General features: G+C 47.8%; 1 protein-coding gene across 7 annotated transcripts in view; it reads left to right on the top strand.

Moving 5' to 3' along the window:
- The first annotated feature begins 697 nt into the window (after positions 1 to 697).
- The window catches only part of TPCN1 (two pore segment channel 1), a 42,370-nt gene continuing 17,183 nt past the window's right edge, over positions 698 to 25,884 (top strand). Inside the window, exons 1-10 of one of the 7 annotated variants that reach the window (XM_039561387.1) lie at positions 698 to 761; positions 1,075 to 1,741; positions 18,690 to 18,814; positions 21,252 to 21,428; positions 22,283 to 22,396; positions 22,650 to 22,780; positions 23,300 to 23,388; positions 23,967 to 24,001; positions 24,566 to 24,624; positions 25,345 to 25,444. In XM_039561387.1, coding sequence (XP_039417321.1) covers positions 1,630 to 1,741; positions 18,690 to 18,814; positions 21,252 to 21,428; positions 22,283 to 22,396; positions 22,650 to 22,780; positions 23,300 to 23,388; positions 23,967 to 24,001; positions 24,566 to 24,624; positions 25,345 to 25,444 — 942 coding nt within the window. In that variant the 5' untranslated portion in view covers positions 698 to 761; positions 1,075 to 1,629. The other 6 variants (XM_039561388.1, XM_039561389.1, XM_010408548.4 and 3 more) reach the window with 6 other exon arrangements.

Genomic DNA, 25,884 nt, shown 5'->3' with positions numbered 1-25,884 from the left:
CTGACTCCTTGACTTGTTGCTTACTCGAGGGTTGAAGTTGTGTTGCTGCAGGGCTGCTTTCCACTGAAATCAGCAGAGCATTGGGACAGAGCAGCTGCACTCCAAAAACCAGCATAGCTGGCAGGAGCCAGGTGATAACTTGACGGAGGCAGCAGCCTGACCTTAACAGGCTTAATCTCCTGCAGGACCCTTATGAGAGCCAGTGCTCCTGGATACCCCTCACGGCACCTACTGCGCTCGGGGCTGGGCTGGGCTGCACTGCACTCAGGGCCCGACTCATTCCCACAACCAGCGGGGCCTGGGAACAGGGACGTCTCCATCCGGAGCGGGGAAAAGGGGGTGTCCCAGCCCAGGAGCAGGTTGGGGTCCCGGGCCTGGTCCCCTCAGGGGTCCGCAGCCGCTCCCGCCCGCGTCCCGCCGTTGCCCGGTGACCGCTCCTCCCCGGCCCGGGGCGGGGCCTCGGCGCAGCCAATGGCAACTCGTGCACCCCTCCCCTGGGGCCCACCCCCGCCGCCTCGGACCAATCAGCACCCCCGTCTGTCTTGAGGGGACAGCCCTTCTATCTAATGGCGAGGCGAAGTGCGTGAGGGGAGGAGGGGAGGCGGGAATAACGCGGAGCCGCTCGCAGGGGGCGGGGGCGGGCACGACGCGTGGATTGGCGGGCGTGGGGAGGCACCGCCTCTTGGGGCGGGGCCCGCGCTGTGACAGCCAATAGGAGGCGAGGGGCGGGGCGAGGAGGAGCCGCGTCGCTGCGGGCGCCGGTTCGGCGGGGCCGGGGGCGGGCCGGGGGGCGCGGAGGGTCCCGGGACGGGCCAAGCTAGGCTGTCCCGGGAGGGTTTGGAGAGCCCGGGGGCCGCGGGCACGGGGGCTGGTGAGGAGTAGGTTCACCCAGGGGTGGGAGGAGGGGGCGGGGGGGGGGGGGGGGGGAAGGGGCCGCCGAGCCGGGCCGGGCCTCCCCAGCGCGGTGACAGCACTATGCCGGTGTCCCTCTCTCTGGACAGGGACACTGGCTGTGGATTGTCCCCGTGGCGCTGTCCTGGGCCTGCTTCATTTTTCTTTTCCATCACCTTTTAGAGAAATCCGTGACCTTGTGGCATCGCGCAGTTAAGAAAACGCCTCCGGGAGCTTCATGTGTGCGGACTCCAGGCGGCCTCCGGTGCTCCCGCGTTCGCCTCCCCAGCTGCGGTCCAGGCGCTTGGGCACGGCGGGGGACAGAGCCATGTGTGACGGGGACACTTAGCGCCATGCTGGCCCGGGATGCGTCACGGCCGCTGCTCCTGGTGCCGAGGGGTCAGGAGCTTGCCAAGGATCAGTTTCTCCTGCGTCCCTGCTGTCCTGCGAGCCGTGCGCCGGCTGGGATAGGCAGCCCCGGCCTCGCTTTGTGAATTGAGCTTTGGCATAAATCCATCGAGTCCGGTACCCTGCGCTGCTTTTGGGAAGCAAGTAACTCGGTCCTTTCTGGAGCTCTGGTGTCCGGAGATGGGTGCGCGCACTGTTGTGTCCGTGTGTCCAGCAGACAGCCCCGGGGGACGACTTTCCAGGCAGAGGTTCTGACACAAGCGTTTCCCAAGTGGAACTGCAAAAAGCGTTGTTTAAAGCTCCGTCAGCAGGAGCCTCAGAAGGGACGGCATGGCTGTGAGCATGGACGATGACGTTCCCCTCATCCTCACCCTGGACGACAGCGGGAGCAGCACCTCAGCCCCTCTGGATGACCTGGAGCGGGAGGAGCTGCCTAACGAAAGTAAGAGCACTTTGTCATTCCCCGCCCGGTGTTTGTCTCTTTGGGGTGGCTGCTCTTCCCGGTGAAACTCCCAGAGCCGTCGCTCAGTGTCCCGGGGCTGCCTGATAAAACCAGGTCAGGAAGTTGCTTGTTGTGCTGCTTGTTGCTCACAGCTTCCTGTGACACCGCGGGCGCTAGACGGGTCTTACCCGTGTTGTTTCTAACACACAATTTTGGGGTTTCCCTGTAGTAACCTGTGACATTAAGCCCTTTCCTGTACGTTGTCCCAGAGTGTCTCCTTCCCTTGGCACTGTCCCACTGCAGTTATCTCATGTGGCATTCTCCTAGCACCATAAACATCTGCCCTTTGTGACTTTTGTTTTGCCCGTTTCTAGTTTACGTTCTGATTTTTGCGAGAAGGGAAGTGTTGATAAATCCCTTCCACATTTTTATTGTGTTCGTGTCAAAGAACCTGGAGTATTTTTAGACAACATATTCATGTTGGCCCCAGCTGTTTAGTGGGGCGTAGCCAGCCTGTGAGCACTGGGAGGGGGAAAACAACAGCCACCATAGCTCAGAAGCTTGGATGTCTCCTCAGTGTGTGTCTTCATTAAAGCCCTCACCCTGCAGCAGGTTGGATGTGGCCAGCAGATGTGTCTGAGCGTGTTCAGTTAGTTTCTGGTTGGTGTTACACCTCTCTGGATGTACCTGAGCAGTTTTGTCCAGCACATCCCTGTGACTTCCAGTTGACATTGCAGGTGCAGACACACTCAGGTCTTGTGATCCTGTTCCAGCCCTTGCTACCACAGGTTGCACATTTGGAACAAATGCATCATTTCCTGGCCAGGCATCCCTTTTTTTCCACATTAGGCCTCTGTGCCATACTGCCTCTGAGATTAGATTCCTCTTGCAATAAGATGGGTTCCCTTAATTTTCTCCTTCTTGACTTCCCAAGTCAGGAATTAGTTTCAGATAATCAAGATTCTTCCTCCCTCCTCCTCCTCTGCCACCCCACAATGCAGGTCCCTGACTAAATTGCCCAGTTGACTTTCTCTAAGCTCTCTTTTATCCTTGCTTCATCCCATCTGTTTGTCTTTTAAAGTTTAGCTCTCTATTTTTAAGTTAAATAGAAGAGAGATTTCTTCCTCGGTCCACGGGTGTATTTATAGGATTCCTTGTGACTAATTTTAATCACTCTTCCCTCTTTCATTCCCCCGCCTCCCATCCCTTCAAAGAAGAAGTTGGGTGAGGCTTAACAATTGCTTGAAGCCAGCACGACTGTGTTAAAGCACAGGCATGAGAATGAATGTATTAATAAATAAAATTTTCACATTGAAATACAGGGAAGTTGTTTAGGGACCAATTTTGTGCTTCTTAAAAGATTGCTGTGTGATTTTTGGGAACTCATTTCCTGGGATCCTTCAAATGAAATGTCTCTTATTTTGCCGTATGTTTTAATCACTGTTAAAGTTGGATTTGCTGCAGAAATATAAAGCTTATGCTGTGGAAGAGATAGGGAATGATACAGAGCCTTCTGAAGTCAGGGTGAGATGAAGGATTAGGAGGGGTAGGCTGGCATCAACAACTTGAAAGGCACGTTTATCTCTGGGAAGCGGGAAGCTTAAATCAGGGAGAGAGCATGCGGACACCAGCACTGGCAAAAGTAAGCTTGTTTAAAAACCAGGACGTGTGGTCTTCGCCTGCACAGAAAATCTGCTGTGAAATTTGTTGTATCTCGTGGAGGCTGTGAGGAATCAAGTATGTCCCCTCTGCTCTGCCTCCGCTTGGCTGCTGAGGACTGAAATGGCATTAGCAGAACTGTGTGATGTCACGTTTGCAGTCAGAAGCTTTTCTTTTCCAGGCAAAAAGAGTGTGTGAGAAGTCCTTGTCAGGGGAGAAAGAGCCTGCCAGGGTGATGATGAGGACACGGGGACAGGGAATGTCAGGAGGCTGTTTCCTTCTGGCTTTGTCTTCCCTTTGCCTAAACCCTCATAATTGAATATTCAGCCAGAATTTGGAGGAACAGCTCCCTTGTTACTGCGCCTGCCTATCATCAACTCCAAGGGATTCAATGGCAGGTTAAACACAAAACTTTTGCTGAAGTGTGTCCCCAGAACAGGCTGGGACTGTTTGCAGTGAAGGACCCACCATCCTCTTCCAGGTGACATTGAGGGAAAGACAAAGTGGCTGTAGCTACCCCTTGTTCAGTCACATGTTCGAGGTTGGTAATAATGAAGTCTCACTCTTGCTTTGTGTTTCTGTGTGCACAAACTCCTCTAAATTTTAGTCCGTTCTCCAGCCTGTCACAACCATGTCACTAAGTGCTGTGTGGCTCAGTGTATCAGCTCTCATGTTCTTTTAAGGAACTTCTTGTGCTTTTAAATTTTAAAAAAAACTATCCATGGTGTGGCTTTGTTCCAATCAGGTCTTTGGATAAATGAATTTTTAGTTTTGGATTCTTAGCATTGATTGCCTGGAACTGGAGACAAGTTTCTGGGTTGAAATAAGTAGAAACAGGGTTTTCTGAAAGCAAGCCTGTAGCAGATGTAAAAAGAAAGGACTGAAGTGCAGGAGTGAATTCCTTTCCAAACCTTGCAGGAGAGTCCTCTCCTGGGTAAGTGGGTGTCTTGGGGTTAGAATAAAAGAAAGCTAAAGGAGAAAATTGTGTGGAAAATTACATTCTTAAAGAAAATGTCCAGCTGCAAAAATTAATCTCCCAAATCCTCCAGCTCTTAAGCATTTAACGAGAGAAAATACTTGCATGGGGAGGAATACTAAACTCTGCCTTGCTTGGCTTGTGCTGGGATACAGGGAGCTCCCATGTGCAGCCCCCACAGAATCCTGCAAAGTTGACAAGAATTCAGACCACATCCAGAAAAATGTGGTTCCTGTGGTGCTGACGGTTTTCTGACTGCGCTGTGTAGGGGCTGGATAATTTTTCATTCTAGCTGCAGCAGCTGAAGGAGCCAGGGAGAAGCTATTGAATCACCTGAATCCACAGTAATGAATGTGACGCTGCCCTTCCCTAGCACATCTTATCTGAGCATCTCCATGCAAACTCCAGTTAAGCTCCCCAGCAGCTGCCTGAGGGGAGTGACTAACAGGAAACTGAATTTCTGTAGGAGGCAAGAAGGGAGATGTGAACCTGGCATGGCCTTTCCCAAAATCCTGCACTGACAGTGATGAGAACCTGCCAGGGTTTAGTGATTTCCCATCCCTCCTGAACTCCTGGGAAATGTTTGAATGGAGTTCTCAAAATATCTCCCGAGTGCAGTGTCTGTTTTCCATCTACAAAGGTAGCGTGGATAGCCTTGAAACTCTAGGACAGTGCCTCTCCTTGAGCTGATGGGAGCTATAAACAGTAAATGAGTGCACATTGATTTATCCTGTATTAGATCAGATACAAGACTCTCCTTTGCCTCCTGCATGGAAATTGCTGCAGCCTCAAGTAGAGTTTCAGTGTGTTCAGAGCAGAAAGTACAGCTCGGAGTGTTGTACAGGGAACAATGGGATATTGTCTGTTTTCCTACACAATGGGTGATGGCAAGGGAAAAGAAGTCATCTTTCAACTCTGGGCTTTTACAAGAAAGCAGCTGCATCTGCTATTGAGGTAAAAACTAATTATTAGGGAGGTGGGGGAGCAACTGCAACAACCAAGAGTGATGTTTTCTAGAAGGATTGCTGGAAAATGGGAAGTTATGATTTTGAGTGAGGTGCCTTTGCAATCTCACTTTCTGCTGCCTGAGAGGTGAATTGTCAGGAAAACCAGAGCCAGCCTGGCCTTTTGGAAAGGTGAATTATGTACACACATAATGTTCCCCTGTGCCTGGCACTGCTGGGAAGGAGCAGGTGGCTCAAAGAGTGTGAAGAAAATGAGATTTCTCTGTTGGTGAGGTTGGAGGGGCTGCTACAGGCATGCTTGGTGAGGAATGTGGGTAGGGGAAGCCCAGAGACTGCTGGTTGTGCCTGTAGAACAGTGTGTGGGGTGTGCTGGGCTTCCCAGAGGGCTGGAAGGGGCCCTCTGCCCTTGATTGGGACAGTTCCCTGACGGAATGTGGGATGGGGCTTTCAGCAAAGCTGTTCCTTTTGTAACTGGCTGGTGGAGACTCGTGGTGATTCTGAACACAGAATCTAATTACAGCATTAATGGATGTTGTAGACACCTAACTTGTCTTTTTTTTTTTTTTTTTTTAAATCCTTTACTAAGCCCCAGTTAGATACCTGCATATGGAACTGGCTTGGGATTTGGGGCAGTTAATGTTCTTTTGAGGCATGTGAATCACCTGGATTTTGATGTATTTGTTAACCAATGTGCAACCTGAAGTGACAGAAATCTCTTCTGTGTTGGATTTGGTTCCAGAACACGTTTGTATTGGCAGTGAGAGAATTAATTCTGTCCATGTACTCCACGGCTTCAGCCCATCTGGTCATGGAATCATCTCAGAGAATCCCTGAACGGTTTGTGTTGGAGGGGCCTTAAAACTCATCCTGTTCCATCCTCCTGCCATGGGGGAGATTTCCAGGTGTAAAACAATTCCCAAAGGGCTGGGGAAGCAGAGAATAAACACCTGATCTTTGGGAAAATGCTGCAACCACACAAACTCTTAGGACCTGTGCTTCTTGTGGAACCACTTGAACTGCTGTGGAAGCATTCTGGCTTTGCTACCTTTGGAGGAAAAGAGGCGTTTCAAATGTCAGCCACTTGGTAGATTTAATAAATCCTTCAGGATCTGTAGGTTTTGATCCTTGTGTGGAAGTAAGGATTTCCGAGGTGGCTGTTTGGACTGAGGCACTGGGTATGAAATGCTGTAGCTAATTAAGGTGAAGAAATGAAGGGGATGAGGGAACAAGCAACTGCTTGCAATGGACCTGGCAGATTCCAAGATTTCTGACAGCCAGGCTCATAAACAGCCTTTTGGATTATCTGGTGGCTTTCTTGGATGCTATGCAGGATATTTTCTCACGTCATGGCCCCTAGTTCTACCAATTTGCCTTTAATTAGTTCCAGCAGCAGTGCTTCTGCTGCTGCCTTTAGAGGTGAAGCATGGCCAGAGCACAAGACTGGGATCTCATTTTGGGAAGCAGTCTGGTTCTGCTGCTGGAGCAGCTCCTCCTTGCACCTGGGGTAAGTCATTAATGCCAATCTCACCTGGAAATGCTGATTACACTGGTGTGGGAGTGGACAGGTAGGCTTCATTCTTTTTTATGAAGAGATGCTGTTTTGCATTCCTGTACATGATTCATTTTTCTTAATATGCACCTGCTTAAAATTTATAGAGAGAGGAATAGTTTCCAAAGCATGAGTGGTGGTTTTGTGGTGGATTGCTGTTTATGCCTCTGAAAGTCTCATTTCTCTGACCTAACAGCCTTGCATTCTGCAACTTCTGCCAGGGCTCCTCTAATCCTTTCCTGGCCTAGATGACTTATAATGAATGTTTTAAGCAAGCAAAGCGAAGCAAAACTGCCTCCGAGAGGAGCGAGGGGTGAAAATCTTGGAAAGGGAAACGAACACCCAAAACATAAGGAGATTATTGTTTTCTCCTTCAGTACAATTCGTTTCCCTGGGTGATGGGTTCTGTAAGCTCGGAGGAAGGAGGGAAATGCTGCCTTTTAGAAGATGTTGGGGATCTTTTGCTATGGTGTTAGAAATAGTGAAAAATGTGTTTCTGCTCTGAACTATCCTCTGGAGTCTCACTTGTCCTGAGAATTCAGGTTTTAAGGCAGGGCTGTGCTTAAATACTTGGGTAGAGTCGGTACCTTTCTTTCAGGAGAAGCAGCACTGTATTGTCCAAAACTGAAAAGCATTTGTGTGGAGACATTCTCACCATGGCTCTGTGAACATGGTGCCTGTAGAGGAAGAACCACAAGCACAGTAAAGTACCAGGAGGTATCAAGGGCTGCAGTTATTGTGGGTATTTTTTCCAAGCCTTCCTTGTTTTCTGAGCTCTGCAGGAGAGCGGTTTGCACAATGCACACATTGTGTGTCTCACAGTAGGATGCTCTGTCAAACAGAATCTCTGCACTGTTGACTTTCACGCAGTGAAAAAAAAAATTCCCAGTGATTTTTGTCTTGAATGCCCCATGCTGTTCAAATCTGAGTTGGTAACTGCGTCTACAAGGTGGAGAAGACTTGGGTTAGTGTTCCATTATCCTGGAGTCAAATGGTTCTTTCTCCTTTGTCATCTCCTGGAGCACTGGAGATGGAGATCATCTTGCACTGTAAATCAGGAGGGATGCTGCAGAGTGGGACAAGGAGTCTGGAAGCTCCTCACTCCCTTCCTGAAGATGGGAGTGATGACCTTGATGCTTTGAGGGAGGGAGCCCATGCCCTTTGTGTGTCTCTTCTCCAGCACAACTCCCATCTTTTTGGGGTGAAAGCAGAACAGGGTAGTCTTAAGTGTTTCCTCCCTGAGCTGATTGCTTTCATTGGAAAATGTGGGCTGAGGGCACGTGTCATGTCATCAGAGGGCCCTGGTTTTTTGAACAGGTGGTCCTGGAACTATAAAAGATGTTAAGGAGTTTGAAAGTGTTCGAGCTGCAATTTTAAATCGACAACTTTCCAGCTCTAACCGGTCACTCCTCAGCCACCACAGCTGACTTGGAAACATTTGGCTCAGGAAGCGGAACAACAGTTGGAAACAAATAGTGATTAGTTTTTTCATGGCTTCCCAGGGAACGCATCAGTTTGTTCGTTTCCCCCCTCATTTGTGGTTCCTGTGGATTTTTAAGGCACTGTAGATGCAGGATGTTCAGTTTAGCCAAGCCTGCATACTGGCAGATTAAAATGAGCAAAGGCTGAGCACGCTGAGTTCACTCATCATAACCAATATGATGCTTCTCAGAACTTCCTTTGCCCTTGGTATCTTCACCGAGGAATCCTGCCTGCTGCCGTCAGCCCCCCTGCGTTGAAATCCCATTTTACCCATTTGAATGCTGTAAGAAGTGCTGCATAAACTAAACAGGAGCATCTGTGAAGTGGTTAGAGTTGTTGTTGATTGCCTTTTCCTTATTGCCTTCAGGGGATTTAGGTTTGAATTTGCTGGAAGTAGAATTTATGAGCCAGAACGCTCCATTTCTGATCCTTAAGCTGGGAAAAGTGCAGTGAATTTGATCGGTCTTTTCTCTTGCCTCCCATGTCTCTGGCTTTTGATCTGGACCTCGCAGGGCTCTTCGTGTGTTTTCAACGTAATTGCTTTTTGCATGTGGAGAAGCAGCCTGGTTTTCACATGGCTGCTTGCTTTATGGGGAGCTGTAGGAGCAGCGTTAGGGTTTTGTCCATCTGCTCGCGGTGAGCAGTTCCGCAGGAAGCTCCTGCACCTGTGCTCCATCCGGGAGACAGGGAGGCGGGAAAGGCTGATCCATGGCAGCACCGTGGGCTTGCTGAAAGATCCTTAGGATGACAAGAGGGGATTGCTGTGGTTTGAATCATGCTGTGGGGGTTTGGAGCATCCAGCGCTGCTTTTACAATCACGATCTGGTGAGGTCTGCTTGGAACAAAAGGCTTTTCTTTTCTTGCTTATGTGTGGGGGAAGAAAATTTGGGATGTATCTCTCTGCACAGCCGTGTTAAACCCCCTGATTCTGTGGGGCTGGACATCTCAGCTACACTTTTGTTTCCTCCATAACAGGTGTGTGTCTGTATTGCCACCTGGGAATGCCTGTGTTTTATTCCAACTATAACTGTTCTGCAGAGAACACTTTCACTATCCCCCATGGATTTGGGAAAGTTTATGGCGCAAAAGCAAAGTGAATTTCCCTAGAATGCACAAATATGTTCCTGCTCTTCATTAACCGAATGAAGAAATGCCTGTAGAATTAAGGCTGAGTGATCAATCCTGCAAGTGGGAGCACTGAGGAAAATTTTGACATTTGGGTCAGCGGGGTGAAATGGCCAAGTCAAAGCCCCTTCCTTTCAAATACAAGGCTGGTGGCCAGACCTTATCTCTAGTGGTTGCAAAGGAGAAGACTTAAACGTTGTAAATTTTCTATACTTTGAGGCAGCACAAATGCATAGAAAACAAAAATGTTAATGGAAGCTTTAGAGCTGTTGGAGAGGCAGCAAAAAGTCACAGTACTGGCATGCCTGGGCTGGCTAACGCGAAAGACTTACAGATCTGTAGATAAATATATATCAAATGAAGGAATAGCAACTGGGAGTGGAAAATCATGTCTAGGAATGTGGTCAGCAGAGTTAAAGGTGCTCTAAAGGACTTGAGAAATAAAAAAAACATATTAAATGATTCCAGCTTGTCAGAAGTTCCAGGTTTAACACTCCAATAGTGCTAAAGGGAAGCTCAAGAAATACTGAATGTATTCTATATTTGCTGAAAAGCCAGATGACACAGTCATTGTATGACCTATTCTTCTATTCCCACAGTAAATAGAGATTAAACAGCTGATTCTAAAGGTTGACATTTAAAAATTAGCAGATGACTTTTGATTTCTAAGGCTGCAGCTGAGGCAGTCTGTACACTGCTGTGAAGAGTGACTTTCTTCCAGCCCCAGAAGGTGTTTTGCACCAGGCAGGAGATTGCAGGACAGCCAGCCCAGATTTCCAGGCAAAATAATGGGAAACCAGCAGTAGTTCTTCTAAAATCTGGATTCAAAGGACAATTTTGTGTATTTGTAAGACTTTTGAAGTCAAAGTTGTCCATTTTCTGAAGATGTGGTTCTGTGTGAGGGCTGTAGGACTTGAAGTAAGGACCAGTTGAGGGAAAATCAGCTGTTTTGCAGTTGTCACGTTAATGGTTTAACTCCTTCCTTCCTCTCCAGCCAGTAAACAACCTCCAGTTCCTGCCAGCAGTGGTTCCACCAAATGTGCAGAAGCCTTTTTTCCTAATGGAGAACAGTTCCACAGCACTTGAGGCTGGGGTTTTCCCTGCTCCTTTACATGTGTCTTCCCCTGAAGTTGGCAGCTTCTCTTTCCTGGCTGAAGGACGAGGCAGAGGAGATGCAGCAGTGTTGTATTTCAAAGGAATCAGTGTGTTGGAGTCGTGTTCTAACACGACAAAACACAATTACCTCCTTATTATTGCTGCACCACAACAAATAACTTTAATTGGTCTCAGCCTGTCATGGTAAGATGTTGAGAGTTTGTTATTTAACTTCTAAATTTATGTCGTTTTCCTGCTATCCCTCTCTCTTCAGGGAAAAAGGGTCAGTAAGGCATATAGCTTATTACTGCCTTCTTCATTCTAGTCCTGCTTTGGCAATGCTGGAGGTTTGTTACCCAAATTAATCCAGATTTCTCCCATAAGGGAAGCGCTTCCTCTCTGCTTCCCACTGCTAACTTTGTGACTTCCCTGGAGAGCTGCTGGTGGCTGGAGCTGGCAGTCAGTCCTGGAAGCACACTGCTCCCGTTAAAAAGGCCAGATTGCAGCTTAATCAAACATCTTTCCAAACTGCATCAGGGAAATCCAAAGGCTCTGCTTTGGAGAATTGAAATGAGGAACGTGCTCTTGAACTGCTGACATTGTGCTGTTACCAAAGCCAAAGCAGATCTTTAATGTGTTAAAAGCAGGAGGCACTGGTTTCCCTTTTTGGAACAAAAAGAGGAAATTCCTTCATGTAACAGGATATGTTAAAGAAATGCTATAGCTGAGGGTGTCTTATACTGTCTCTTTCTGTTACTTCCTCAAAAATTATGAATTAGAAATGTGTGTGTGTGTTATTTCACGTCTGGCCTCTCTCTCTGCCTTAGGCAGAGCTGTCTCTTTTATTTTTCCTTTTTTGGTTTGGTTCAGCAAAAACTTAACTGTTTCCAATTGTTTTTTCTATTCATTAGTTGTTCCATAGAGCCCCTCAATGACTCAGATATTTAATTCCAGTTATGGTATAATTTTATCTCAGTGTGTGTAAAGCCTTTGTTGCTGTGATACGATCGGACTGATGAGATTATGGAGCATATTGGCTGCTGAAAGGATGGATAATAGGAGTTGTAGGTGATCCTTCTGTTGCGGCTTTGGCTTCTCCTTTTTGTGGTGTTGTGGTTCATTTGTTAAGATAAGAAATAAAGGGTATGAAACTGGCAGCAATTTGGCTTGACACAAGTGAGATTCTTCGTTCTAGCTTCCTGATGCAGCCCTTCCTTTTATGGGACTTTTACTGAATAAAAATGCTTTGGATTTGACTTTGCAGCTCTGTTAAGAAGCAGGAACTCCTGTGTTACACAGTTTTATATTGAAGGAGTGCCTGGTTCCAGCTCTCCCTGCGGTATTTCATGGACTCAGATGCAGGGGGATTTAATCCCACATCTGTCAGGAAGCAGCTTTGTGGAGCAGGGCTTAGACAGGGGGTGGTTTGCACCTGTCAGTTCATCTTCAGCCACTGAAGTCTTACTAACCTAATTATGGATCCCAAACATCCCAAAAAGGAGGGATCTGCCCCTCTGCCTCTTGCTGCTATGTATTCAGGAGTGAAAGTTGTCCCAGGATCAAATAGTTCCTGGCCAAAACTTGCCACATAATATTTCAAGAGGAAAAAAGCCCATAGTGACTCAGGGATGAGATCAGAGGAGAGCAGGTGTCCTGGGGAGAGGAGGCAGTGAACTGCACAGATGAGGATCTCCACCCAGCCAAGCTTGGCTGCTGTAGATGGGTAAAATTATCCTTGTCCTTATTTTCCTGGAAGTCTTTAATTTTTTTTTTTTTTTTTTTTTATTCTTCCTTACGAATGTCTCTGTCCCCAGCAGGGTGGTGCAGGAAGTGAATATCCAAGTGAATCATCATGGCTCTTCTCCCAAGCTGCAGAGCAAAGGGTTAATTGGCTCTGCCTCACTCAGAGCAAGTGCTAGATGGGCCAGGGCTTCTGCTGGGACTAAACTATTTCCTACCATGCTTTAGCTCTTCTGGCATCGTGTTCAGCTTGTGCACCAGGGGTTTTACATGTGTGCAGTGCAGATGTTAGCGATGATACAGTGGTCCCCTAATTAAAGAATGCTGGGCTTAAGCTGTCTTCCATATAAGAAACTCAGCGGCACGACTGAGAAGAGGCAATGATATATAAAATGTGACTTACCATGCTGAGGGACATCTGCTCCTCCTTCACGAGGATTCAGCTCCCTGTGGTGATGAAGGCATGATGTGAGCTCGTGTTGATGCTGTAGGAACTCGCTTGATCCTCGAGTCAAGGCGAGGACGGTCAGCTCAAGTTGCCTTTTGCCACTAACAGGAAGTGGCAATGTTCATATTTTTTTTTAAAACTTTCCTGTGTTAATAGGAAGCTGAAGTGACTTTATTTGTTGATCTTCACGGCAAGTGAGTGCTGTGAGAATACAGTAAGACAAAGAGTCCCAGGCCTTTGCATATGTTTCTGCTGTGCCACTGTCTCTAAGGAAGAGCATGACTCAGTTACGCTGGCTTGAAATATTCCGAAGTAGATTATTTCTCTTGCAGCAGAAGGGCTTGGCACTGCTCTCTGTTGGAGATGCCCTTTTTTCCTAGGCAACAAACTGACAGCAAATTGTTTAGACTTCCCCATGGCTGTTCTATTCCTTCCCACAACGTCCCCTGAAACAGGACAGGCACTAAGACTTTTGGGCCGCAAAGATCAGTCCTGCGATGCTCCCATTGGCACGGCGCTGAACTGGCAATCAGGCAGCAAAGGCAGTGATTTCCCTGTCTGTCTCTCTCACCTCTGAGATGTGTGGCCAAGTGCCAGACCAGCTGTGCTTTCCAGGCAGCTTCCAGCTTTTTTTCTCCCCGGGTAGGTGAGCCTGGCCTTGAAGAGACAAGCGCATGTGTGTTCATGCCTCAGTGCTTGGAAGGAGCAGTTTCTTATCAGCCTTCTTGGAGGAGGGAGAGAAGACTAATCCTCTGGAGGTGAAGCTACATGGCACGTGAGCCCTTGGAAGGGAAAATGCCATCACTGGTGCTGGGACAACTCCAATACTTGACTGAAATCTTGGCTTTGGGACTGAAGATGACTGCACAGCTTGTGTTGGGGAAGGGTAGGCATCTACTTTGTTTCCATGTTTTTTCATGGATTTACACCTTCTGTAGTGAGTGTTCCATGTGGTTCAGCTGATGAGGGCTTTCCAGGAGAGAGGAGCGCCTCTGGAGTGCTGTCCTTCTCCTTCTCCTTCTCCTTGTCCATCCTCACCACAGCCTCAGGGAGCAGCACTGTTGAGAGAGCCAGAAACCTCAGCCAGCATGGGGATCCTGCACTGGGACAGCTCTTGGATGTGAGCTCAGGAGATCCAGGAACACCAAGAGAACCTTTGACCTGCTGCGATCTGCTTTCTTCCATGGGCTCATGCTCAGTGCTGTGGCATGCCTGGTTATGTTTGCGTTAAACTGGAAGCTTGGGCTCTGTGGCTGAGTTTGGGAATTACAGATACAGTGAAGATGGAGGGTGTAAGAAACGGAGGGGTTGTGGCCGTGAGGAGTGCAAAGCCTGAAAAACAATGGCTCCAATTGAACGGTAGAATGGTAAAATCATGGAATGCTTTGGATTGGAAGGAACGGACGCATTCCACTAGAACAGGTTGCTCCAAGCCCCATCCAGCCTTGAGCACTTGAACACACTGGTGACTCGAGCTGCCCAGACCATGTGCCCTGGACAGTTTGACCTTTCCCAAATGCAGGAGGTGATGCCTTCCTTCCTCTTCCCTCTTGCTGCTCTGTTTGGTGAATCGGGGACCTTGCAAGGCCACGTGAATGAAGGTGTGTCCTGTCTCCGAAGCTGTGTGTCCTTGGCATTTCTTTTTTTTGCCTGTCAAGAGAAATATTACTCACACATGGAGCTCAGTGGAGCAACTTGCATATTGCATCTTACATTGACTCCACACGTGATGTGTGAACAGTTTGAATGACAGAATAAGGATATTTTTGCTGATTTAAGTCACTTCTGCCTTCACATGTTCTGCAGTGTTCTGTCATCACAGGTGTACTTGCTAAAACAGCAGTATCTGGGCAGGATGGCAACTAGCACCCAAACCATCCTTAACCATTTAGGAGAAAGCCCTGGTAAGTCCAGTAAAGGCTTTGGAGTCAGTCAGTGAGCCAGTTAGGGAATCTCAGTCTGTTTCAGTGCAAGGCTATAAAAAGTGTGTGCTATCTGGAAAGCAGAACATCTGGCAAACACGCTAATGAGAGCCAGACTGGGAGAGCTCCGAGGCAAATGGAAGAGCTACCCTGTAGAGTTGGTTTATAACTCTTTGAATTTGTAGGAGGTTACTAGTTTGTTGGAATTTTTTTAAAAATAGTATTTATTTAAAGAAGTGCAGGCACCAAAAGCCACGGAATTCCAGAGTGACTTCGGTTTGATACATAATAGCTGGCTGGGAAGGATGATTTATCCCAGACTCCCCTGGATGAGTTTTCTGTCCCTTATTCCCCTCTCAGCTCTGCCCTGGAGATCCCCCATGGCTGCATGAGCTCCTCCGAATGAGAGCAGTTTGTTTGCTCTCCGCCCATGGAGAGTTTTCCCTTCCCCTAAGCAGGGAATTTGTTTTGCAGAGGGAGAGGTTTGGGCACTGGAAAGTTTATGCTCCTTCTCTTTCTTCCTTGTTTTTTTGTTTTTTATTGTAATGATGACATATGGAAACTATTTACACAGGAGCATGCTCCGCTGCACTGAATGGAAATGCTGGAGTCCCGGCAGTCTCGTTCCGGATGCCTTGTGTAAGCAGCCAGCTGGTTTTGCTTTTCCTTTTTCCCCCCCTGCCTCTTTTCTTTTTTTCCCTCCCTCCCTCCCTCCCTCTCTCTCTTTTCAGGGAATGACTGGGATAAGTTACACAAGTGTAAAGAAGGAAGCTTTGCCATCTGTGACCAGCTCAGATCGCTTCCTTTGTCATGCCCCTTGCACTGTGAACTTCATGAAATACCTCTTTCCTTTTTGTGCTGGAGATTCCTTGCTGTGCCTACTCAGCACTTTGACTCCTTTCCCGTTAGCTGATCGTGCTTGCTGGTGAGCAAGTTGTGCTAAATGCCAAAATACGAGAGCGCAGCACACGAATCCCCGCTTCGCCACCACGCTTGTGCCTGGCAGCTCTTCGTCCCGCAGCCAAACCTTCCAAAATCTCACCCTCGGAAACACCCAAGGAAAGGATCTCACTGAGGTCTGAGCCACCTTCCTCTGAGGGGAGGGGAGAAACTGTTCAGTTCTGCAGCCAGCAGAGCAGAGTCTTTTGTGCGGAGCTTTCCCTTGAGGAAGCTGCGAAATCGAGGATCAGCTTTCGGAAGGGAGGGAGGAACTTCAGCTGTGCCCGGCTGCGAGCACCAGCGGCTGCCATGCAGTGGAGAGAGCTGCCTGCCATCTACTTCGAGGATTCCGGGAGCCCTGTGGAGAGATCCTCCTATCTCATTGAGCTCCATACTGATGGTAAACGCCGTCGGGGATGTTGTGCAGCACGAGCGGAGCCGAGCTTGCATTAGTCTGTGTCATTGTTATCATGGGAGCAGCTGAGGAAATTAGCTCGCTGGAGGGCTGCCAAGCACACAGTCAGAGGGCTGCTCTTCAAATTTATTATTATTTTTATTATTATTTATGACCCAGATGATGCTGTTGCCTCAGGGATGCTAGATCAACCTTCTGGTACCTGATGGGGAAGAAGCTGATCCACAAAATGCAGCTCCCCACTGGAACACGTCAGTGCTTTTTCTGTTGTCTGTGCCTGGTTTAGACAGCAGGGAAGCATCTTGATTTCTAGACCTGTTTTTTGGTTCTGATTTGCATCTCTGAGTGCTGTTTTGTATTTGCAGACGTGGTCTCAGAGCTGGGACAACTCTTCTGTTTCCAGCTTCTGTGGGAAGCACAGAGCAGGGTCCTGGTCCTGGGTTTTTGCTGGGGTGTGTCTTTTCCCAGTGTCGATCCTTTCCCGAGAGGTTAATTTTTGTAAAAGAGCTGCTTCAGGGTTAAAGGTGATTTTGGCATCTTGTGACAGGGTCCAGTGTGTTGGTGTTTAGGTTCGTGCTACAAACCTCTGCTGTTTTGGCCACAGTGTGTTTTGATGCTCTTAAATTTTGTATATTCTGTAACGTAAAGTCCAGGTTCTGATGAAGGTGTGCTCTTCCTATAACTGTTAAGCATTAAATGTGAAAAGGTTTTGCTCTCAGGCTGCAGTTTGAGGGAGTCTGTCATTTTGAGACACATCCCCAGCAAAAGCTTCGTCAATAATAACGTTTAAGAACTTTTTAGAGCTCGCAATGTAACGCTTCTGATTTTTGCATATGGCTGTCATCTCTTAGTTTAAAAGCAGACAAACCAGAAGGCTGCCATTCCAGCTCCGTGGATAAATAAAAACTCCATCATTGAGTTTTTTTCAAGAACTGTGCTAAATTGAGGGGTGTGGGGGAGGAACCGGCCTCATTCAAACATTTGTCCAGATTTTGAGTGGTATTTTAAGGGGTGTGGGGGAAGCAAGGAAGAGGAAAAGGCTTCGTGCTGCAGAATGCTCAGCAACCTGAGCGTGCAATCTGGAAGATCTTCACAAACCCCAGAGAAATGCTATCTTAATTTGATTTGGGGGTGGAAGAGGCAGCTGTGGCTGTGCACTGGTGAAGAGGTTCTGATTTCTTCCCACTCCCTGCCTCTGCCAGGAGCACATGGTGCCATTTCTCCTGGCGGGTGCAGAGATTTTGGCATGGACTCTCTCTCCACTCCAGAGGGTGTTCTGGAGAGACTGAATCAGTAATTCATCGAGGATTATTTTGTCACAGCAAATCTTCAGCAGGCTGTCATGAGAGGGGAAAAGAACCTCACAGTGATTTTTGCCCACTCTCAAATAACAACTTCTAACACAGAGAGAACAAGCTGCCACACCACAGCTCCTGTGCTTATAAAAAGGGGGAAAATCAGCACTTCTGTGCTGGCAAGCTCGATTTTACATGTACCCACTTCGGGAACATGAGGCACTGGAGGAGGGAAGTCTCCTCTCAGAGCAGGAACAACCATGTGGTGTGGGAAATGTTTGAAACTCTGGAGAACTGAGAGTGTGGCTAGGTCCACCGCAGGCCCTAAGCAGGTGTCACTGCTTTGGGGTCTCTGCTTAGTATTCTTTGTCAAAGGTAAAATAAAACCCTCAGACCCAGAAGAAGAAACCAAGTGACATTCCCTTTTTGTACAGTAATTGTCTTCTTGCATAGTTTTCATCTGTCTTAATAGCAGTGAGGCTGCAGAATGCAAAAATGGCAATTATTTTGGAGTTTATATACATGCCCTGTATGTCCCATGGGAAGGGCGCTGTGTGCGTGTAGCTCTGCTTGGAAGTTGCTTTTTGCAACTGAATTGTTGTGGGGTTTTTTCAAACAAAATCTTTATTTACCAAATCTGGCTCAAATGTTCAGTATGGCATTGTTCTGTAGTTCTTTGCTGGTGAGAAGGACTGGCGCTCAGAAATTTCAGAATTAATCTGTGGAGTGTGAACAGCAAATTCATCTTGTGGTTTGTTTGCATCAGAGGGGTGCTGGTACTTCTCAGCACCTCAGAGTGGTGTGAGGATGTGTTGTTTAATGGCTCTGAAGTGCTGTGAAAAGTGGGGCTTTCTACTAAAAGTACTGACAGCTTCTCTCCTCACACTGGTGCCCCTTTGCAGGGGCAGTGCCTACCCATCCTTCCATAGCCTCTGCTCCACAGACATGTGCAAAAGCTTCTTGCTCTTTCTGCAAACCCTCTTTTCTTCGGTGGGCTGGACATCCTCGGAGGCTGGTGGCTGTTACCTGCCTGGTTGTAGTTTGTGATGTTGATAGCAAGCTTCAGGCATGACAGCACACACCTCCTGAGCCAGGAGACCTGCGTGCTGGATTGAATAGGAAGCTGTCTCTTTTGATGATCTTCCAGGAACGTTCCCGTGTGGAAGTGCTGGGTTTGAGTGTCTCTTTAAAGCTCCTACCTGCGAAGAGTCAATTTGTCAGTGTACAAGCTGCCACTTTCCTGGCTACTCTGTCACCTCCTGATGTCTGTCTGTGATCCCAGAGCCTCCTGGTCCATCCCAGCTTCCCTAATTGTCAATCCCTGTTTCTCTGATGCAGATGGAGGCAGCTACGACGTTGTCAACGATGCCTCCAGCCCCGCGGCTGGGGAGTGCTGCACCCAGCAGAGCTCTGCGCGGCACAACTGGGAAATGAACTACCAAGAGGCAGCCATCTACCTCCAGGTGATCTCTGCTGGATCGTGGGCAGAATGGTCTGCAGGAACTATGGTGCTTCTTGGTTGTGGGAAACAGCTTCCATTTTGAGGCTGAAAATTCTGTGCTTTGCCAAGGATTCTGCTTCAGGAGTGGGGTGATGCTGGAGGCACCTCCAGATGGGCTCTGGAAGTCATTTGGAGCAGCTGACTAACAAAATACCCACCCTCTCCCCTTTCTGCCAGTGTCAAGGACTGTAATGGTTGGGGGATTCAGCACATGTTCAGTTCTGCCACCTTGGCATGGAGATCTTTGTAGCTGATCATAGATGGTCATTTCACCTCTCCAGTCGCTGCAGGGGGAATGGTCAATGCGCTCCTGGGGACATGTCCTGTTCTGGAAGTGCTGGTCCCAATCCTGCCTTGGCCATGGGGTGGGTGGGTGGCCCAGTTAGTGTCAGTCAAGTCCTGCAGGTCATGTGAGGTATGAGAGAAGGCAGAGGTCTTGATTTCTACAGGAAGAAAGGGTGCTGGGATTAGGATCAGCCCAGGAGCGAAATTTATAATATTTAAAACAACAAAAAATCAAACCCCACCTATGCTCCAGTTATCAGAAATACCATCCTTACTGCAGCAAAGGGTTTTTTTGAGGTTGCTGTACATCTGGTGTGAGGAATTAGCCACCAAAACTGAGCTTCTCCCAGAGCTGTCCAGCCTGAAAGGGTTGCTGGTTCCATTACTGTCTGTCCTTCCTTCTCTTTGTTCCCTTTCAAAGCTCTGAGGTGCTTTGGACCCGGTTTGGGGTTTTTTTTTGTTTAAGCCACTGCAAGGTGACAGAAACTATTTGTTCCTCCCTGCTCTGACCCCACAGGACTGAGAAATCTCACTTTTCAGATATTTTAAAACAGTGTGGGCTGGACCTTGGCAGCACTTGAGCTCTGTGCTGTGATGGAGCAGACCTGACAGTGGCAGGGTGGCTCCAGCCTCCCTCCCAGGCTTTTGTTTAAACTCCTGATTATTGGAGCAGTTCTGCAAAGGGTCATTGAGCTGCTGCAGCTCTGATGGTAATGGGCACAGCAGGCCTGGCCCTTCGGATTGGGGTGATTCCTGCTGCTGCCTTGACCAATGGCCACGATGACACTGTCCTTGAAATGAGGTAGAATCACTTAAAGAGTGTCCTGTGAGCAGTAGCTGCAGGCAAGTGTTGGGTCTGGATAAGAGGGCTTTGCTGTCCAGCCACGTTTGGAATTGCTGGGCTCCCCAGAGGCAGGATTTAGCCTGTTTGTCATTCTGGAAGTGTGTCCTGCCAGGCATGGATGGGAATGACCCTGCTGATCTCAGCCTGGGCTCTCTGCAGGGCTGGCTCTGCCCGGCTCCAGCCTGCCTCTCTGACCCGGCAGTGTTTGTTCTGAAACTCAGTGTGAGCTGGAGCAAATGAGAAATATTGGAAACCCTCTCCTGAGCAAGTCTAGAGAATGCTTCACTTCCTAAAGGAGAGTTGCCTGACCTCGTTATCCATTTGCAATCACAGTTACTCTGCTTTGATAGTAATAGCTTGGCTGTCCTTACAGTAATTGCCTGCATGGAAAGATGTAATTTAAATAAAACCTCACTACTTCTTACGCATCCATGTGGCTCTGCTGGGGAAAAGTGATCTCTTATGACAGTTCCCAAGAGGCAGCAAGTTTCCTGTGAGTGACAAAAGCTCCCTTGCCAAAACTGTTGACTGAAGAAAGAGGAGAAGCTATTGGGTGGTTGTGCATGAAAACCCTCTAAAATCTCCCCAAACTAAGTTTCATCCGAGGGGTAAAAATAGTCACGATATAGCTGTTTGAAAATCAATTGTAGGCAAAGTGTTAAGATGGAGTATCTGACCTTTTAATGTTAATTAAACTTTCTAGTTAAGAGGGAATGACAAATCAGCATAGAGACTTGTTAATTTTTCATGGAGTCTGTCTTACTTTCCTGAAGCAGAAAACACTGTGTGTGCTCCAGTGTTTTCTCCCAGACATTTTGCAAGGCCAAGATAAGGAGGAACAACTGTCAGCCAGGTGCCCTGGAGCTTATCTGGGTGTTTTCGTGTTCTGTCCTGGAAAAGTTTAATCAAATAAGTCTGTAAACATGTGGAAGTAGTTGCAAGTAAATGAAGTGCTGTGTTTATGTTGGGATGTTGGCTGAAGTTTTTTGCCTGCCTTTATAAACTCTCCCAGCTCTCTGCCTCATTGTGAAGAGGCTCAGGGGTTTCTGAAGCAGGAGTTAGTGGATATTAAAAAGTTTCATTACTGAAATGTGCTTATGAACAGGAGGGGATGTCCCGTGTGTGTAGAGTCCATTCCTCAATAAACAACAGGCTGTAAATGGGAATAGTCTGTTGGGAATTGTATCTAATCCCTATAAAAGTCTGCATTCTTCACTTAGAGTATTAAGAGTCACTAATGCTGTTCTCTCCTTTATTCCTGCTGCCCTAGGAAGGAGAGAACAATGACAAGTTCTTCACTCACCCCAAAAATGCCAAAGCACTCGCTGCCTACCTCTTTGCACACAACCACCTTTTCTACCTGATGGAGCTGAGCACGGCCCTGCTGCTCCTGCTGCTGTCCCTCTGCGAGGCTCCAGCGGTCCCCATGCTCCGTCTGGGCATCTTTGTAAGTACCTGGGGGCCAAATGAGGAAGTCTGCTTGCTCTGCAGTGTGGGTAAGAGGAAAATGATGGCCTAGCAGAGAGGAAGAAGGAGGCAGTAAGAGGAAAAAACCCACCTGGCTTGTTCTGTAAATGGTTGACAGCAGACAGGCCAGACAGCAAAACTTCCTTTTTCCATCTGATCTAGGCAGACCACAATGAAAGTGACACTCATTTCGTGTTATCAATTTGTGCAGTTCTTAATTTTGTAACAGAAATGGGTGGATTTTTCCTTTTTTGTGAGATAAAGCAGCAATCTGTGTGCTTTGATGGGGTGGTTTCAAAGTTGTTGTCAGGGCTGGTGCCATTACCCCAGCACCACCACTGGTTCCTAGAACACACATCAGTACTCTCCCTGTGGTTGTCCAGAATGTATAAATCAAGAGAAAACCCTTCTCTCTGTAAAATCTCTCTGCCCAGCAGCTCTCCTTCTTGTGGTTCACTAAAAAAATTAAGAGTCTCCATCTTTTTTCAAGGAGTTTCTGCTCAAGTTGTTGGTGTCTTGGCCTTTTGTTTCAAATGTACCAATAAGTTTTTTTTGTGTATTGCTCAAGCCCAGAAGGGACATGGATTTCCAGAAATTCTGGCCTGGTACTGCTTAGAGGGAAATTGCGCAGGCGTTAATAAAAGCACAAAGCAGTAAATACTGAAATTTTGAAAAACAGTGCTATGTTAGCTTTAAAGGAGTGGCTTAGGGTTTTTCTGCATGTTACAGGGCAGTGCTCAGACTGTTGCCAAACCCACCTGCTCCTTGAAAAAGGAGGGGCAGCAGTGTGGCCTCTGCTGTGCTGCTGTTCTCACCAAAGCTGTGTTGTGGCAGGTCCACGCAACCCTGGAGCTGTTTGCGTTAATTGTGGTCGTCTTTGAACTCTCGATGAAGATGAGGTGGCTGGGCTTTCAAACCTTTATCAGGCACAAAAGGACTATGGTCAAGGTGAGTTGTCTGCTTCGTTGTTAGGATTTCTCCTTCAGCACCTCCAAGACCAAAGAGCCAGATTAAACACTGGCCTGCACTGTGGCAGGGATGATGCAGCCATCACGTCCCAGCTGCCAGACGATTCATGTGAGATCCCTCTCAGGGACAGCTCCCATCCTTCACATGTCCACATAAACAGGTGGTCAGCCAGAGCTCTGCCTTTCCCCAGAGCAGACTGCAGCTGTGCCTCTGATGCCTCCCTTTCTTGCAGACCTGTGTGCTGTTTGTGCAGTTCATCGAGGCCATCGTGGTGCTGGTGCGCCAGACCTCGCACGTGCGCATCACTCGCGCCCTGCGCTGCATCTTCCTCGTGGACTGTCGCTACTGTGGGGCTGTCAGAAGGTGATGCTGGGCTGCCTGGGGATTCTCATGTCATTCCTGGGGCCGGGCTGGAGGGAAAGCACTCCTTTTCCTGCAGGCATCCCAGGAAAATCGGTGTCTTTCACTGGTGTTTATGTTGGAGATGGTTCTGTAGTGACCTAAGTGTGGATGTGCTGATGGTGCACAGGGCTTGGATAAGCCACCTCAGAGAGACCAGCACATGGGTGTGGCTGCATTGGCTCTGCTCCTTGGCTTGCCTGGAAACTGCACAAGGAATCAGGGCTGGTCTTCAGTCTGGAGAAGGAGACCTGGCAGTGTGACATTAGTGTTGTTTGCAGTACCTGAGAGCTGACTGCAAAGGACAGATGGGTAGCTTGGAAAGGATCTTAATTTAGCAAGCTTTCTACTTTTAATCCTTGGAGGGAGTGGGAAGAAAGCCCTCAAGTGTGGGGTGGTGGTGGTGGTTTTTTTTCTTTCCCCTGACAACCTGGAGGAGTAAACGTGCAAATTTTAGTTTATTAATGTTTTCTTATTTTTCAGAAATTTGCGACAGATCTTCCAGTCCCTCCCACCATTTATTGACATCCTTCTCCTCCTGCTTTTCTTCATGGTGATTTTTGCTATTCTGGGTGAGTTGTATTTAGGGAAGAAGAAGTAATGCTCTTAACCAGTGATTGTCCAAAGCAATGTGAACAGCCTGGATGAATATAAACTGATCACATCCAAAGTGTTGCCAGGATTTTCCATTTATCCCATTTCATCTGCAGTCATCTGGAAGGCAGAGTTAGATCATCCAAAAAATCTGAAAGCTGGGTATTTGATTTTGAGACAAAAGTCCTTTTGACCTCTTCCAGAGCACAGTCAGTGGCCTGTGTTTTCAAGCTCTGCTTCCACCCACTGTTCCTCGATCTTGACAGTTTAATCTACATCCCCACAAATGCACGTGTCTGGAGTGTACCTGCTACAGTCCAAACCATCTCCAGAAAGTGTATTTTCCAAAAGGATCAGTGAAATGCCAATGGCATGTATTGGCAAATCTCTGTAGAGAAAGTCCTCCAGATACTCCCATCTTCAGGATGTCAGAGAGGATTTACTGTTGGTGGGACCTTCCCTTTGGGAACTGCTCCACTCTCGGCGTTGAACTGACTTTATTTTTGTTGTTCTTTCTCCTTTCTCTCCTCCTCTGTTTTCTCTGGTGCCTGTTCAGGTTTTTACTTGTTTTCTCCTAACCACTCGGATCCAGTGAGTACCTTGATTCTTTCATTAAGAACCCAACATTACAGTGCAGACATAGTTTATTCCATGTGAGACCAAATGCTGGCTGGTCCAAGGCTGCCTGGCAGTGTCACCCTGCTTTACCCTTTGCTGGGAAGGAAGACCGTGGAAGGAACTTCCTCCAAGACAGGATGTCCCAAAGGGAACATTCTCAGAACAGTTCCTTGTTCTTGATGCCTTCATTCAGCCAGAAGAGCTACCTGCCGCTGTCCCCAGGGGAGGAGGTGTCTGGAGGAAAGCTTGGCCACTTCCACTGCTATGGTCAGAGTCCAGCAGCTGCTGGTTCCTGCTGCTGCCCAGGCTGTGGCTGGCTGGGAGAAACTACTTATAAAAATGTGCTTTTTGGTTTAAGCCTTCACACGCCATTTCTCAGGGGACTTTAAAAAGGACCAGTGCTGAAGTACTTTTCCCTAGGGAAAGCATCAGGGAATTGTGGGAGTGCCTGCATCCACAGGGGTGGGGGTGTTTTTTGGAACAAAATGTCCCTATGAAATCCTGCTTGCATTTTGTCATTGGAATTTTTTCTTTCAGTACTTCAATACCTTAGAGAACAGCCTGGTGAATCTCTTTGTGCTTTTGACCACTTCAAAGTAAGTTCATGTTCTTCTATCTCAGTCTTTCCCTTTGTCCCAAAGGCAGAGCCAAGAGTTTATCTGCAGAAATGCTCTGTCTCCAAATGTGTGACCCCTTTCCTCTGCCTGAGAGAGAGATGTGCAGAGTCAGCCTGCATGGGAAGAACTGGTATTTCATTTTGCTTTAGGACACTGTGGCCTCAGCTGCAGAGTTATCTCTAAGGGCTCAGACCTCTTCATTGCTGTGAGGGCAATAAGGGGGGAAACAGCTTTGTTAGGCCTTGGTCCAAGAAGGGAAAGTTTGTGTTTGTACTCCTTCGTCAGCCAGCAGCTTGCTGCTGAGAAGTAACTTCCCATTCCTGTGCTGCAGTTCACCTATCAGCTAGGAAATTGGGATAACAGCAGTGGGTAAATATTGATCTGCTGTCAGGGAGAGCCCTGAGGATTAGGAAATTAGCAAAGGATGGAATAAATCTGAGGCTGTAACACTTACACCGAGGCTGTGCTGCTGTTGTTAAGTATCAAAGCACAACCCTTACCCACATCACAAAGCCCACTTGGTGTTTGGGATGGGCAGGGAAAGTGCTTGCCATGTTTATTTTTTTTTTCACGAGTTTTGTACAGATGTGCAGACCTTTAGATGTGAGTTTATACAGACACACACGCCGTGCCCTGTGCCTCCTGCCTGTGTGTAACGTGAGTTATTTGGTGCTTACACTGGTGTCCTTTGGGATGCAGTTTCCCTGATGTGATGATGCCGTCCTACGCCCGGAATCCCTGGTCCTGTGTCTTCTTCATCGTGTATCTCTCCATTGAGCTCTACTTCATCATGAACTTGGTGAGTCCCCAGGGGAGAGCTTGACTTCCCTCTGCCTGGCTTTGGAGCTCATTGCTCAGCAGAGTCTTCCCCATTCCCAGAACTGCTCTGTAATCATCTCAGACCTTTTGGCAGAATCCTTCTAGAAATGGCAGCTTGGCTACAGATAGAACTTCTTTAACGTCTAACCATGAGGAATTGAACTAAATCACAGAAAACCAAATTATACGAGCATCTTTCAACTTCTCTCACATTAATATCGTGCTTGGAGTGACATACTCGGTTGCATAAAATTTATTGTCCTTCTGTGTCTTAATTATTTATCATAAAATGGCATTTTATGATCTGGACTTGCCCGAAATACTTTGTAAATCAGTTTGAAGGGGATGGAATTACTCAGTGTGGCAGGACTGCAGTGCTGATCACTGCAGAGTGAGAGCACGGCTGCTCAGGGGAGGCTG

The sequence above is a fragment of the Corvus cornix genome, chromosome 15 (genome assembly GCF_000738735.6).
Source record: "Corvus cornix cornix isolate S_Up_H32 chromosome 15, ASM73873v5, whole genome shotgun sequence".
Lineage (NCBI taxonomy): Eukaryota > Metazoa > Chordata > Aves > Passeriformes > Corvidae > Corvus > Corvus cornix.
This window is presented reverse-complemented; position numbering and strand designations above follow the sequence as displayed.